Source organism: Panthera pardus, unplaced genomic scaffold (assembly GCF_024362965.1).
Source record: "Panthera pardus isolate Hobbes unplaced genomic scaffold, ASM2436296v1 HiC_scaffold_3, whole genome shotgun sequence".
Taxonomy (NCBI): domain Eukaryota; kingdom Metazoa; phylum Chordata; class Mammalia; order Carnivora; family Felidae; genus Panthera; species Panthera pardus.
Genome location: NW_026526876.1, coordinates 55,918,601 through 55,933,449, shown reverse-complemented (window position 1 = coordinate 55,933,449; position 14,849 = coordinate 55,918,601). Strand labels below are relative to the sequence as shown.

Sequence of the window (14,849 nt, the reverse complement as noted above, 5' to 3'; positions counted from 1 at the left end):
AATGATGAATCACTGAATTCTCCTGAAACCATTATTACACTGTATGTTAATTAACTGGGATTTAAAAAAAAAGCTATATCAACATGCATTATTAGTGACTCAATGATTAGATTCAAGGTAAACACTGTATTTAGCCTCTACAAAAGCAAAGTAGACTGGGTTAAGTTTTTATAACTGGCTCGCTGTAGTATTTTTAATAAAATTAAATTTTTAAATAAAATTAAAAAATTCCCGGGGCGCCTGGGTGGCTCCGTCGGTTGAGCGGCGGACTTCGGCTCAGGTCACGATCTCGCTGTCCGCGAGTTCGAGCCCCGCATCGGGCTCTGTGCTGACAGCTCAGAGCCTGGAGCCTGTTTCAGATTCTGTGTCTCCCTCTCTCTGACCCTCCCCCGTTCATGCTCTGTCTCTCTCTGTCTCAAAAATGAATAAACGTTAAAAAAAAAAAAAAATTTTTTTTTTTTAATTAAAAAATTCCCCATTGCATAAGTTGCGTTTCTAAATAGAATCATCCTTTGCCTCTAGGGGTCATTTCAATATACATTTATACTGGCCCAGTTTTTTAAAGTACATTGTAAATATACAAGCTGTAGATGTGATTTTTAATCACACGGTTTAAACATAACGAGAGCCCACACAAAGCAGCTTGCCCTATACCTCAGTCTTCCAGCAACTTAACACCTGTGTCAGGGAGACTGCGCAAGTGGAGGAGGGCAGGGTCTTAGTGGTTCTGCCACAGTACAAGGACCTGGGTCCTGAGCACGGAAGGAGCTCTCCTTTGATGTTTCAAAATGTTTTATAAATGCTTTATTTGAATAGCATCCTAAGAGGATATTATCGTCTGCTTGTTTGTTTCTGATAAGAAAGCAATACACGGTCAAGATAGAAAATGTAGAAATTATAGCAAGAATGGAGAAGAAAAAAAACCGTCATTTATTTTCCCATCAGTCAGAGGTGAAGATTTGGGGTTCATTTTCCACAGGCGAAATTGTACTTTTAAAATAGATTTTTAGGGGCACCTCAGTGCCTCAGTTGGTTCAGTGTCCAACTTTGGCTCAGGTCATGATCTCATGGTTTGTGAGTTCGACACCGCGTTGGGCTCTGTGCCGACAGCTCAGAGCCTGCAGCCTGCTTTGGATTCTGTGTCTCCCTCTCTCTCTGCCTCTCCCCTGCTTGCACTCTATCTCTCTCTCAAAAATCAAAGATTAAAAAAAATTTTTAAATATATTTTTAAATTGAAATGTAATTCATATAACAATATTTCACATAATACATTTAAAGTATACAGTTCAGTTGTTTTTAGTATATTCATAAGGTTATGCCAGCATTCCAACTATCCAATTCTAAGACGTTTCCATTGTCCCCAAAAGAACCCTGCCCCACTCCCACTGTAGCAGCCACTTCCAATTTCCTCCTTCCCCCCCCCGCAACCCCAGCCCCAGGCAAGCACTAATCTATTTTCTGTCTTTTTTTTTTTTTTTTTTAATTTTTTTTTTTTCAACGTTTTTTATTTTTATTTTTGGGACAGAGAGAGACAGAGCATGAACGGGGGAGGGGCAGAGAGAGAGGGAGACACAGAATCGGAAACAGGCTCCAGGCTCCGAGCCATCAGCCCAGAGCCTGACGCGGGGCTCGAACTCACGGACCGCGAGATCGTGACCTGGCTGAAGTCGGACGCTTAACCGACTGCGCCACCCAGGCGCCCCATATTTTCTGTCTTTATGGGTTTGCCTATTCTGGATATTTCATATAAATGGAATCTTGTAATATGTGGCCTTCTGTGCCTGAATTTCTTCACTCAGCATAGCGTTTTTAAGAGGTTCATCCATTAGGAAACATGTATCAGTATTTCAGTCCTTCTTTTTTTTTTTTTAATGATTTAAAAAAAAATTTTAACATTTATTTATTTTTGAGAGAGACAGAATATGAGCAGGCAGGGGCAGAGCGAGAGTGGGACACAGAATCTGAAGCAGGCTCCAGGCTCTGAGCTGTCAGCACAGTTATATGTTTATTTTGAGAGAGAGAGCAAGAGCAGGGGAGGGACAGAGAGAGAGAATCCCAAGCAGGCTCCACACTCAGCACAGAGCCTAACTCAGGGCTGTATCCCAGGAACCCCGACATCATGATCTGAGCCGAGATCAAGAATTGGCTGCTTAACCCACTGAACCACCCAGGCGCCCTTCAGTCCTTTTCATGGCTGAATCATATTCCATTGCTTGGGTCGATGCTTTAAGCCATTTATCAGTTAATAGACATTTGAGTTGTTTCCACTTTTTGGCTGTTACAATGCTGTGAACATTAATGGACCAGTTTTTGTGTAAATATGTTTTCAGTGTTCTTGGTAGTGTACCCAAGAGTGGAATCACTGGGTTACATGGTAACTCTGTGTCTAACTTCTTGAGGAACCATCATTGTTTTCCACAGCAGCTACGCCATTTTATATTCTCACCACATGTGTAGGGAGGTTTTGATTTTTCCACGTTTTTGCCAGTAGTTACTACTTCCTGGGTTTTTTTGTTTTTTAATTACTACAGCCATCCTCATGGATAGAAAGTAGTATCTCATTGTGGTTTTGATGTGCATTCTCCTAGTGACTGATAACACTGGACATCTTTTCAGTGTGTTTATTGGACTTCTTCTTTTGAGAAATGTCTATTCAAGTCCTTTGCCCATTTTTTAACTGGGTCGTTTGTATTTTTCTTGTTAAGTTGTGAGAGGGTTTTCTAAAACAATATTTTCTAGATATAGTCTATCGTAGATCAACTGCATGGTTTGTAAATATTTTCTCCCATTCTGTGGGTTGTCTTTTCACTTTTTTGATAGTGTCCTTTGATACACAAAAGTTTTCCATTTTGATGAGATCCCACTTTTCTAGGTTTTTTTTTCTTTTGTTCTTTGAGTTTTGGTGTCATCCTCAAGGTCACAAACATTTACCTATGCTTCATCCTAAGAGTTTTATAGTCTTTGTTCTTATATTTAGATCTTTGATCCATATTGTTTGTTTTTATATATGATGTATAAATACAATTTTTAATGTTTATTTGTTTTGAGAGAGAGAGAATGCGTGAGCGTATGTGAGTGGGATAGGGCCACACAGAGAGAGAAAGAATCCCAAGCAGCTGTGCTGAGAGCACAGAGCCTGATGTGGAGCTTAATCGCACAAACCGTGAGATTGTGACCTGAGCAGAAATGAAGAGTTGGACGTTTAACCACCTGAGCCACCTAGGCACCCCATGATGTTTAAATACAATTTTAAAGCTTACTTTCCTTCGTTATGTCAAAGCTCAAGTGGTTTCTCGATCAGTATATAATACTTCATTATATAGATAGTCCAGAATTTCCTTAACTATCCTTTTCTTGTTGGACCCTTAAGTACTTGTCATTTTTTCACTACTATAAATAAGGTTATGGTGAACACAGTTTTGTTCACATTGGAGATTATTTTCTTATGATACAAGTTGAATGAATTACAGGGCCAAAAAGTAGGAGTATTTTCATATTTAAGATAGCCTCTGGTTTTTTTTTTAAATTTTTTAGTGTTTATTTACTTACTTTTGAGAGAAAGCACAAGTGGGGGAGGGACACAGAGAGAGACGGAGGCACAGAATCTCAAGCAAGGATAGCCCTGTTTTAAACTGCTTTCTGTATTCTTGTCTCTTATAAATGCACCTGCCTAGTCTCCCAGCACTGAATCTTGATGTTAGTGACAGTTTGTTAAAATTCAGAAGAAATAGTTACTCTGCTTTTCGTGAAATTCATGGTGCTCATGTATTGATGCCTGATGTAAAGGGGTAACTGCCAGATTAAAAAAAGGCAAAGCAATCCGAAAATGTTTCTTTAGAGTAATACATGCTTCGCCTTCTAGGCACACACTCAAGAGAATTGAAAATTCTCCTGTGTTTGTACAAACACTTGTACGTGAATGTTCATGGCAGCACTATTCACGATAGCCAAAAAGTAGAAACAACCCAAATGTCTATTAATGGACAAATGGATAAGCAAAATATGGCATATCCTTACAGTGGAATATTATTCAGCAAAAAAAAAACAAACAAACTGAAATACTGATATATATTATAGGATTAACCTCCAAAACACTGTACTAAGTGAAAGATGCCAGACACAAAAGGCCACATGTTATATGAATCCATTTATATGAAATGTCAGGGATGGGCAAATTCATAGAGATAGTAAGTAGATTAGGAGTTACCAGGGATTGGGGGAAGGGAAGGATTGGAAGTGACAGCTAGTGGATATGGGGCCTCCTTTGGGGTAAAAACGGTTCTGGGACTAGATAGATAGTGGTGATGGTGGCACAGCTTTGTGAATATACTGAAAATCACTAAATTTTAAGTCATCAAAAGTGGTGAATTTTATGTTAATCATGTATCACAGTTTTAAAATACTAAGCGTTTTAGAAAATACCGAGTTTAGTTATAAATCATCTTCACTCTTCAGATAACTTGTCTACCAAAAAAAGAGAAGAGAGAAATAGCTTATTAAAGCTCAAACAGAATAAAATATTTTAAAAGGACAACCGCTTCCTTCTTAGTTGCCCTAAATCCCTCTCCCCAGAGATGTCCACTGTTTAATAGCTTGAGACCCTCCAACAAGCATACACGCACAAACGCACAGGTTTCTTTGTTTTGTTTACAGAAAATAGAAAATGTTGCCTGTGTGTCCAAAGAAGATTTTAATGAGTGTTTCCCATCTGACCAGGATTTATTCACAAAGTTTTTCAAGGCCGCTGTTTGGGCAGAGCCTTAGGAAAAGATGAAAAATTGAATCAGACAGGTGCCTACGGTCTAGCGGAAAAAGGAGCCAATGTGTAACAGTCACAGTGTAAGATACGAGCACGGTGTACCAAGAGAGGTCCCAGTGATACTAAAGCAGGTGTGCAGAGCCCTGTGTTTACAGGCCTATCAACTGGAGCCTTTAGGTCATCTCTTTAAGGACGAATCAGGAGTGGGGCTGAAGTAAAGCATTTATGGAATAAGTACAGAGATTGTGGAATTTTCGTCCTGTAACTGAAAGCTTTCTCCTCCAGGGAGAGGAAACAGATTGGTCTTAAATTTCAGAGTGCCTTCTCTGATCACTTGAAGTGTCCAGCTAGGGCCTCAGGAAAGCATTTGTGCAGCTGGACCCCGATGCAGACACACTACTGACTAAAGCCGCGTTCTCTCTTCCAGTAGTAAATTAGACAGGTTGGCCGGCCTGTACACCTTATTGTTTTGGAGGTGTTGGGAACGCCATGTGGTTTAGTTAGGAGGAATTAACTTTCTATCCGAAGAATTTTTCTTTCCTGTATGGACTTGAAATCAACTGTCCTCATGGCAAAAAGAATGAATTCTTGTAACATTGGAAAGTCGTTCATTTCTTGGCAATTTTTTTTTGTTTTATTTAGCAGCCCCAGAGCTCATGAACTGTGTCATTTGAGTTATTTCTAATCTAAACCCAAACCTGTAATTCTTTATGGCCTATGACAGCTGCAGAGCAGAAATGAGAGGCGTGGTGTGGTTGGCTCTGACAACAGGGCTCTTGCATAGAAGGCTTCAGTTGTGCTGGTGATTGCTGGCTGCAAAGATTTAGGCTTTCATCACTGCAGATGAATCTGAGCGCTGAACTAGCCCTCCAAACAGCAAGCGTCTATATCCGCCCTTCAGGGCTTTCTCCTCTGTTTACCATAGAGGAAGGCAGCAGCTCAGCACCTGCCTGTGCCTTTGTAATTTGATGGACCCATTATTTTAATTTCCTGGAGATAGCCCAAAGAGGCAGAGAGTAGGGACAAAATCCTATTTGTGATTAAAGGAATTTTTTTTTTTTAAGTTTATTTATTGGGGGGAAGGGAGAGAGAGAGAGAATCCCAAGCAGCCTCTGCCTTGTCAACGCAGAGCCCAACACTGGGCTTGATCTCATGAACTGTGAGATCATGCCCTGAACTGAAATCAAGCCTAACTGAGCCACCCGGATGCCCCTAAAAGGGAATCCTTTCTACCACACTTCGGAGCCCTGTGCTCCCACTTCTTCCCCATCTCAGAGATGCTCCATTGAGAGGGGCACAGCCACAGTTCGACCCCTTTAAACACTAATGAGAGCCCCCACCTACTGAGTGTTCCTAGTGCCAGCCGTGGTGTTGAGCCGCTTGGTACACGTGTCTCATTTCACCAACTTCACCAACACGGTCTCATTTGATCCTCACGCACTTCACCAACACGGTCTCATTTGATCCTCACGCAGCTCTGTGTGGTGGGCATCGATACCCCTCACAAAGGAAGAGCTGAGGCTTGGAGGAGCTGAGCAGCGTATCCAAGCGATAGAGCACGGACACAAACCCAGGTGTGTCACTCCCTTAATGGTGACACCAGCCATATGGTTGCTCTGGCCAAAAAGTGACTGACCCTTGATTCCTTTCTTTCCTTCACCTGTCCCCCAGTCCTCTTGGCTTTATCTCCTAAGTATGTCCCAAATCCGGCTGCCTGTGTCAGTCTCCACAACGCTGGCTTAGTCCAGTCCTGGGTCAGTCTTTGCTTGGAACCCTTGGAACCAGCCTCTTAAACTGGTCTTCGTGCGTTACAGTCCATCCTCTCCACAGCAGTGGAATGATCTTTTAAAAATTGAAACTAGATCACATCACTTCCCTGTTTAAAACCCCCCAGTGACTGCCCAGTTGCATTGCGAAGAAAATCTCACCTTTACCACGGCCCACGGAGGTCTGTGATTGGGCTCCTGCTGCCTCTCTTTCTTCATGTCCCCTGTCCTCCTCCCTGTCCCTCGGACTCACCAAGCCTGTTCTAGGCATTGCACGAGGTGCTAAGAGTGCTCTTTCCAGATCTTTGCCTGACTAGCTCCTTCTCATTCTGGTCTCTGCTCAGATATCACCTCCTTGAAGGGGCCTTGTCTGATCACCTGTATAAAGAAGCACTTGGAAATATTGTTTGAAAGATACATTGCTTTCTAAAAATAGCCCAGTTCTAAAAACAAACTATTTCGGATTAAGTTTATAGGGACTTTTTTCCCCTTAGCAGGCAAAGCAGCCAAAGTTTGGAGTGTATACATTTTAAATGTTTACTTGGTAGTTACACCATATTGTTTCTCAGCAGGATACTGTAGAAGTCATTGTCCTACTAATGGTTACCTTAAAGCTAATGCATTGATCACAAGGTTTTTCTCATACAGAGTCTTTATCTAGCAACATAACAGCATCTAAGTGTTTGGGCCAAGAATTAAGTAGTTTACATGAGTGTAAACAGAATGGGCTTAAAGCCTAAACTGGACACTGGTGTGGCTTGTGTTTTTTGTGTTCAAATTGTTTATATTTTTCTGGATTGTTTTTGTTTGTTGTTGTTGTTGTTTTTTTTTCCTTGTATCTTCATCTGATATCCTAACACTTAACAAAGTCATTCACTCTGTACAGTCCATGTGCTGTCCCTCTTAGCTTAGAGGGTTAGTTCAAGTTTCTCTGCTGATATATGTGAAAATGTCACATTTAGAAACACCCTCTCCACCTGGCTTCTTGTCTCCAAAGAGCCGTTCCTTGCCCCTTCCCCTGACCCCCAGCACCAGCCAATCCCTTTTCTCCTCCTTGTCCACTTAGTTTTCTTTCTGCTAGGACTCCCAGCTCCCTGACATAAACAACATATTCAGGTCAAATTTGTAAAAAAAATTCCAAAGAGCTGCCTCAGTTCTGTTGTTGCACTGGAATTATCATCACCATTGTCCCTTGTATGTGCCGTGTGCCCTTTCTCCCCTTTTGCACACTTCCTCCCATCTGATCCTTCAGGTAGTCCTGTACCTGTGACCTCAGGCTGCTATGGCTGAGAGAATTTAGGGGATTGGCCAGCGCCGAAGAGTTGGAGCTAAAGCCCATACTTCCTGCCTCCAGCTTTCCCACTAGCCTGTGTTCCCACTCAGGGACATATTTTAACAGAGTATTCATCATCAGGACCTAGGAAGTAATTTTTCCCTAGGAGATTTTGTTGTGTTTCCGGTAATGGGACTTATTTGGGAAGGGACTCCTGTCTATAATCTAGAACACATAAGATTAGCTTTATAGTTTGTTCTTGAATTCTAACCCATCCAGCATTTTGATTCATTCATATTCGGGGAGCAGCTAGTCAATGCCAGGCACCAGACAGAGGGTGAGGAAGACAGACATGATCCCTGCCATTACAGAATCTAGTGGGGATAAGACAGACAACTGGGTATTTGCAATATTTTAATAAATACCTTGGTCTGGGGACATACTGGGTAGGATAGAAGCATGTAGCAGGGGCATCTAACCCAAACTTGACAGATGGGGAAGGCTTCCCAGAAGAAGGGACTTCTGATTTGAAGGCTGAAGGAGGAATGAGAGTTTTAGCCAGATTGGGTTTGGGGTGGGATGGGCAATAAGGTTTCAGGAAGATGCAAGACAGTTTGAAGGCCAGGAGGTGAGAATGTGGTCCATGTCGTCTCCATTCTTGCTCATTCCATCAGATTTCGTGATTCAGCTGTTGGAGAGACTAGGAAAAAAGCAGATCGATGGCAAAAGGTATTGAGGGTATACTCAGGTAATACCTGTCTCTTTCTCATGTCTTCTTGACAGAAAAAACTCGAGTCTCCACCCCAATCGACCAATCCCTTCCTGGAAGATGAACCAGCGCCAGAAATGGAGGAACTGGCGATAGAGAAGGGAGACTTAGATCAAGTAAGTCCAGTTTGCATCTCCACATGTGACCTACCCAATGTTTGCTTCCGATTATGGGTCTGCTCGCTCTAAATATGGTCCTTTGGCTCTTGACCACATGCAGAGATGACAACTTTGGTGGTCTTAGAGAAAGCCTTTCTCTGAAAACTGAATGGAAGAACAGCCCGTCCTGCCCACCTCTGTTCCCCAAGAGCTTCCCCACTGGAATGACCGACACGCACAAGCTTCATTGGCCCGTGCAGTGCAGTGGTGGGAACTCCGCCCTGCCTTGTCCATCACCTCCTGTGCCTGCCAGCCTAGCCCTCGATGGTGTCCTTGTCTGTCCGGTGACCACACCAGAAGCTCAGCAATCCCCCGTGAAGTTAGCAGCACCATCAGCTAGGAGAGGCCTCCACTCAGTGTAAGCCAAGCACTTGAGGTCTGGAAGCCATCGGGGCGGCCTGGAAACATCCAGGTGACCAATGGCATATTTGGAGAGTTACTTTTCAGAGCACACTAACACTTTCATTTCCTTTGGATTTTCTTTCCAACTCTAAATTTCCTCTCCCTCCATCCTATAGAATGGTGTTGCTGTTTCACTGCCATTTTATGGCAGAGTGGTTAGAGCAATAAATCAGACCTCTTCCTGTCTGGATTAGCGATCCCTCCTTTTTAATTTTCTACACTTGGCTGCTCGAGGATTATTTTATAGTGTTGTTTTGCTCCAGACACCGCCGAAAGGGGGCTGGCTGGGAAGACCAGCCTGGGAAACCTGTAGCCATGCACTTTGCAGCTAACCCTGCATTCCTAGCACGGTGAGGGTAGGTGGACGATCGTGGCAGGAGCCGAGAGAACAGAATTTCCAGGAGCAATTCCGAAGCAATGTGGTGGAATGTGTCTGGTCCACTGATTAAATAATTGTAATAACGTGGATACTTCACATTTTCATGGGCTTTATAGGCTCAGTTTCTTCTACATGCTCCGTTCCATTTCCTCTTCCCAACCCCTGCCTCTCTCTTTGTAGGGTTCTATATATGAGCTGTAGTGCGTGCTGCTCAGAGAGGTCAAGTGATTTGCCCAGGGGTACAGCGTTTGGGCGTGGAAGAGCAAAGACCGAAAGCAAGGTCTAGAAGTCAGAGACTAGAATTCCTTTCCTGGAGCTCTTTCACTACACCGGGGTGTCTCAGTGAAAAGTGGAGAACACAGAAATGAACCCCATGAATACAGGCGGATACATAAACTGGAAGGATACCTCAGGGCTATATCCCAGAGATCTGTGGGATTAGGTATAACTGATTTAAAGCCATCATATCAACTCTTGTGGGAGAAAACAGATTTCTTCCAACTAAAGAAATGCATCTCTCACATTTGGAGAGGAAGGACCCCGATAGGAAGGAGTCTGGACGTAGAGTTCACTTTTCTGGTGTGTCCTCTACCCACACTCCGTCGCCTGCACCCGTTTGAGCTTTGGGTGGTAGTTCTGTTTTCAGGGTTCTGTGTCTTCCCAGTGCTGGTGGCTGCCATGAAAAGTTATCCCTTTAGCCAGTCATCTCTGGATGTCGTTAAACTGGATTATGACAGCAGCCCCCGTTACTACGAAATCGGTTTGGTAGATACAATATGATTTGTCTCCCTCGTGGAACTGTTTGCTCATCCTGGAAGCCAGACGTTATTGTTGTAAGGACGAAGACTGCTCATTCCAAGGACACAGGACACAGATCCAGGGGGTAGGGCAGAGCCAGACTCTGGTCCGCTGTTAACTGACCACGTGGTAGGTTTTTACTGTCTCTAGACTTACCTAGTTTTTTTCGTCTTTAGAGAGAGCCTGTGGTTTTCAAACTATATTCCTTGGTGCCCCATCCCATGTCACTGGGGAGTTGGGAGGAGATCAGGGCTCTGAGTCCCTCCAAAACAGAGCAGTTCTGTTCTGAGTCACATCTGTCATGGAATCCTTTCAAACCAGGGGTTTGAGATCTGTTTAAAAAGAAAGTACCAAAAACCCCTAGGCTAGATGACCCACCTGCAGTTTCCTTGGCCATTGCTTGTCAGTGAGGACACGTGTGCACCAGTGACTAAGGCCTCCTCACATTCCGTCCCCAGCCTCCTGCGGCCTCCCCTGCCCATGTCTTGCTGGTGGTCCATTAAGTGGGAGCTCCAGGATCTCCGTCTTCCCAGCCACTTACTGGCTTCTGGAGTTGGGTGCGCAGGAAGCACGGGAGCCCCATGGGGCCTCAGGGAGGAACTCCACAGGGTGTTAGGTGAGCCGAGCCTGCGGTTGTCTGGGGTTACCCAACTCACTGCGTCACTGCATAAGCAGACAGTTGGCCCGCAAGGTCTAAGGGCCTCTCCCTGCTCGCTCCTGGAGTGTATGCTGTTGAGAAAGGGGTGTGAACTCGAGAAGAGGTATTTAGTTTGAGCAGTCAGTTGCCATCCTACTCCCAGTGTTAAAAAACGGCATCCGAAAGGGGACTGAAGGTGCCCAGAGACAGAGAAGAAGCGAGGAATTTCTGGTTTAAAAACATACCCTTCTGGTGATCCAAGCAGTTAGATTTAATCTCTTTACACTGGATAGTAATAAAAGGAAATGGGGCCAGCTGCACAGCTCCTTACTGTGACAACAGTAACCTTCTATTATTCCATCTAACTCCGGGAGGAAATAACTTAAACATCTGTGGCTTTTGGACAGAATTCACACACTCAGAAATGCAGCCCGAATGCTACTGCTAAATGACTTAGTATGTACTTTAAGCTGAGAATCAACCCTTTGGGGAGCTGACCGGTGCGAAGGGAGACGCCAGTTTGAGCTGAAATTCCAGCACCTCTTATCTAAATAGGAGCATAGTCATAAAGCAGCTATAGGCCGGAGGCAGCCCTGTGGACAAAAATCAAAAAGGAAACTTTGGGCAGTCCCTCCCATTATTCCCCTTTTGCTTCCAACTCACACTAAAAACGCTGCAAGGGACCAGGAGGCGAGGTGTTGGGTCTCCGCTCCCTGCCAGGAGCGGCATTAGTGGGCAGTCACCTGCCATAGGGTTGGGACGCCCGCGCGGTCTGACGATGTTCTGTGGGGTCCGAGTGTTGTTCCATGGGGCCTCATCGAGCACATGGCCTGTGGAAGACTGACCATGATGAGATTGCTGGAATAGCACGTAGCTGTTTTCTTTTATCCCTTAGACTCTTTTTTTTTTTATGCGTATGCCGAGCGAGCTCCTCAGACTCTCCTCGACAAAGATTTTTATCATATATTGCTTTTGCACACACATAAAAAGGAAAATGAGTGAAATAAATAGGTTAAGATACTCCTAAGACAACTTCACAGTCAGAGTCCAAGTCTCCTGTACCACTTTTTAAGAAATCTTTGTATGCTGGGGCTCCTGGGTGGCTTAGTCAGTTAAGTGTCTGACTTTGGCTCAGGTCATGATCTCACGGTTTGTGAGTTCGAGCCCCGCGTCAGGCTCTGACAGCTCAGAGCCTGGTGCCTGCTTCTGATTCTGTGTCTCCCTCTCTGTCTGCCCCACCCTGGCTTGCACTCTGTCTCTCGAAGAAGAATAAATGTTTTTTTAAAAAAAAAAGCTTTGTATTTTTAAATAATTATAAAGTCATAAGTAGTTGCAGAGTGCAGAGAGGTCCTGTGTACCCGTCTCCTCCTAGCTTCCCCCAGCAGTGACAGCTACCATAACTGTACTGCATTATTAAATCTGTGAAATTGATTCTAACCCCTGTTGTACTCAGGCTTGGAGGTCTGCATTTTCCCACACTGTTGTCGTCCAGGCCGTCCAGAGCACGGGTGATGTGCCATTGCTTGAGTGCTCCACCACCGTCTCTGGGGTTACCTGCCAGGCCGTCCACAGCCATCTCTCAAGCTTTTTACCGTTATTTCTTGCTTTTTAAAAAGAAAATACCAAAATTAGAGAAAAGTCTTAAGAATATTGCAAGAACTCTCAAGTATCTTTCACCTGGGTTTACTAATTGTTAGCATTCTGCTACATTTGCTTTATCATTTCCTTTTTTTTCTTCCCATTTCTGTCCCCCTCTGTCCCTCTCTCCCCACTTCTTCCTCTCTCTCTCTCTTTTGGAACAGTTTAAGTTAGCTGATATCATGTCCTTTACCTCTAAATATTCCTGTGTGCATTTCCTAAGAAGAAGGTCATTCACTTAAATCACCACAGATCGAAATCAGAACACGTGTTTCAGTGCAGCACTATTACCTAATTTGTAGAGCTGAAATCTCATAATGTAGCCGTTCTAAGGTGATAACTTAAACTGTTGTCAGTAATTGGAAAATTGCACATAAATTAGTGAACAAAACCAAATTCAAAATATACACGTTGATTTAAAACGTGACAACATCTAGAGTGCCTGGATGGCTCAGTCGGTTAAGCATCCGACTCTTGATTTCGGCCCAGGTCATGATATCGTGGTTTTTGGGATTGAGCCCCATGTTAGACTCTGTGCTGGCAGCATGGAGCCTCCCTGAGATTTTCTCTCTCTCTGCCCCTCCGCTGCTCATTCTCTCTCTCTCAGAATAAATAACCTTTTTAAAAAATGAATTTAAAAAATATGACAACATTTGTATTACATAAGTTATATTCCAGTTTATAATTAGCAGAAGGTATCCTGCAGATGTATGAATATTTTGGTCAAGGGAAGAATATGTAAATAAAGGGGATAATTATAATCCTTATAATGATTATATTTTTTTAATAAAAAGATACTTGGGTGTTGTGGCTATATTTCCTAATTCTAAAATCAGGACACCTAGTCTTAAAAAAGTTAGACAAATCAGACTTGCCTCTTCATTTAAAAATCACCTTATTGAAAAGAATAAAATACTAAAAAATAGGTAACTGACATGGAAAATGTAGAACAAATAGGTAAGGACCACCGCCACGCAGCCATCATACTATGTCATGGATCCGCCATGTTAAACTGATGGACATGTGGGAAAAACTCCTGGGGCACCTGTGAAATGAAGGTGGAACTTTGGATCCAGAGTTCAAACTCCACGAACCCAGTCTTGGGAGCCTGTTGTAGTCTCACTCTGAGACCTGACTTTGGCAGTGGCTTTGGGACAATAAGGGAAAATAGCCCAGATTTTAGGAAGCACCAGAGTTTCTAAAAATCTTGCAAAGAAACAACAACAACAAAAAACAAAAACAAAAAAAGTAAAGACCTGGAACTCTCAAAAGGTGAAAAGGGAAGAGAGCTAAATAGGAAATTGAATGGGATATGTCTAGGGTTGACATTTAATTTTTGGTGTTCATTTCCAGTTTTTACAGATGCTTTTAACCATTAGAGTGTTTTATTTTTAAAAATTACTAGAAGGGAATCATTCTTTCTGTCTGTCATTAGGGGCTCAGCTTTTCCTGTATTTATTAAAAGATATGAACAGCTCAATTCAGCAAGTATGCTGTGGGTATCAATTTATGCCCAGTTTGTACTTTAGTATCAACCCCAACAAGGCGTCAGGGTCCTTTTGTTGGTGTTTGACAATAAATAGAATTGACGTTTTTTAGGAATAGAACAAAATATGTAGGAAGATCTTCGCTTATTTTTTTAGAGATTTAGAAAAGGAATTAGGGAGCAAATATAGTTTTTTAATGCTTGCCTACCTACATGGTCTGTATGTCAGTGGTTTTTAAGTATCAACTGGGGACCAGTGCTAGCCCTGTTTTACACTGGTCCAAGGCAATAAATAAAGACAAAACTGCCTGCTGCCTGCCCAGCTAGCAAGCTGGTATAGGGTCACCAACTGTCTGAAAAGGAAGGACTGCCCTCATGCTGGTATGTTCTCCCTATAAAATGTTTGGGTATAAAATACTCTTTTTTTCAGGAACCTACCGAGAATGGAGAGTAGCAAAATAAAAAGTCAGCAACGGTATATTGGTCCCTTATGCTTCTTTTTCTTACATTTACTTGTCAGTGAAATTCATCAATCTAGGAACCATTGCAGGAAAGCAATGCTATAATAGAAAATTCTAGTTTAGGAGATAGGAAGCTTCACTGTGTGCCTTTGGGCAGGCCGCTAGAACCCTCTGAGCCTTCCGTTCTTTGGGCGTAAAGTAGTAGTATTAATTCCTACTCTGAGGGTTGTTGTGAGGAATAGATGAGATGTTACTTCATATCAAAGCGCTTGGTCTATGATAACCGTCAGTAAATGGAGGCTATCAAAAATAGATCACATGGG

General features: G+C 43.0%; 1 protein-coding gene and 1 long non-coding RNA gene across 2 annotated transcripts in view; one reads left to right on the top strand and one right to left on the bottom strand.

Moving 5' to 3' along the window:
- Positions 1–14,849, top strand: part of VPS53 (VPS53 subunit of GARP complex) — a 135,953-nt gene that overhangs the window by 65,561 nt on the left and 55,543 nt on the right. Inside the window, 1 exon segment of the mRNA XM_053893207.1 lies at positions 8,582–8,683. Within this exon segment, the coding sequence (XP_053749182.1) occupies positions 8,582–8,683 (102 nt within the window).
- Positions 8,200–10,802, bottom strand: LOC109255173 (uncharacterized). Its single transcript, XR_002075111.2, has 2 exons — positions 10,683–10,802; positions 8,200–8,498 (listed from the first exon to the last, which is right to left on the bottom strand). It is a non-coding gene; the product is annotated as an uncharacterized LOC109255173 (long non-coding RNA).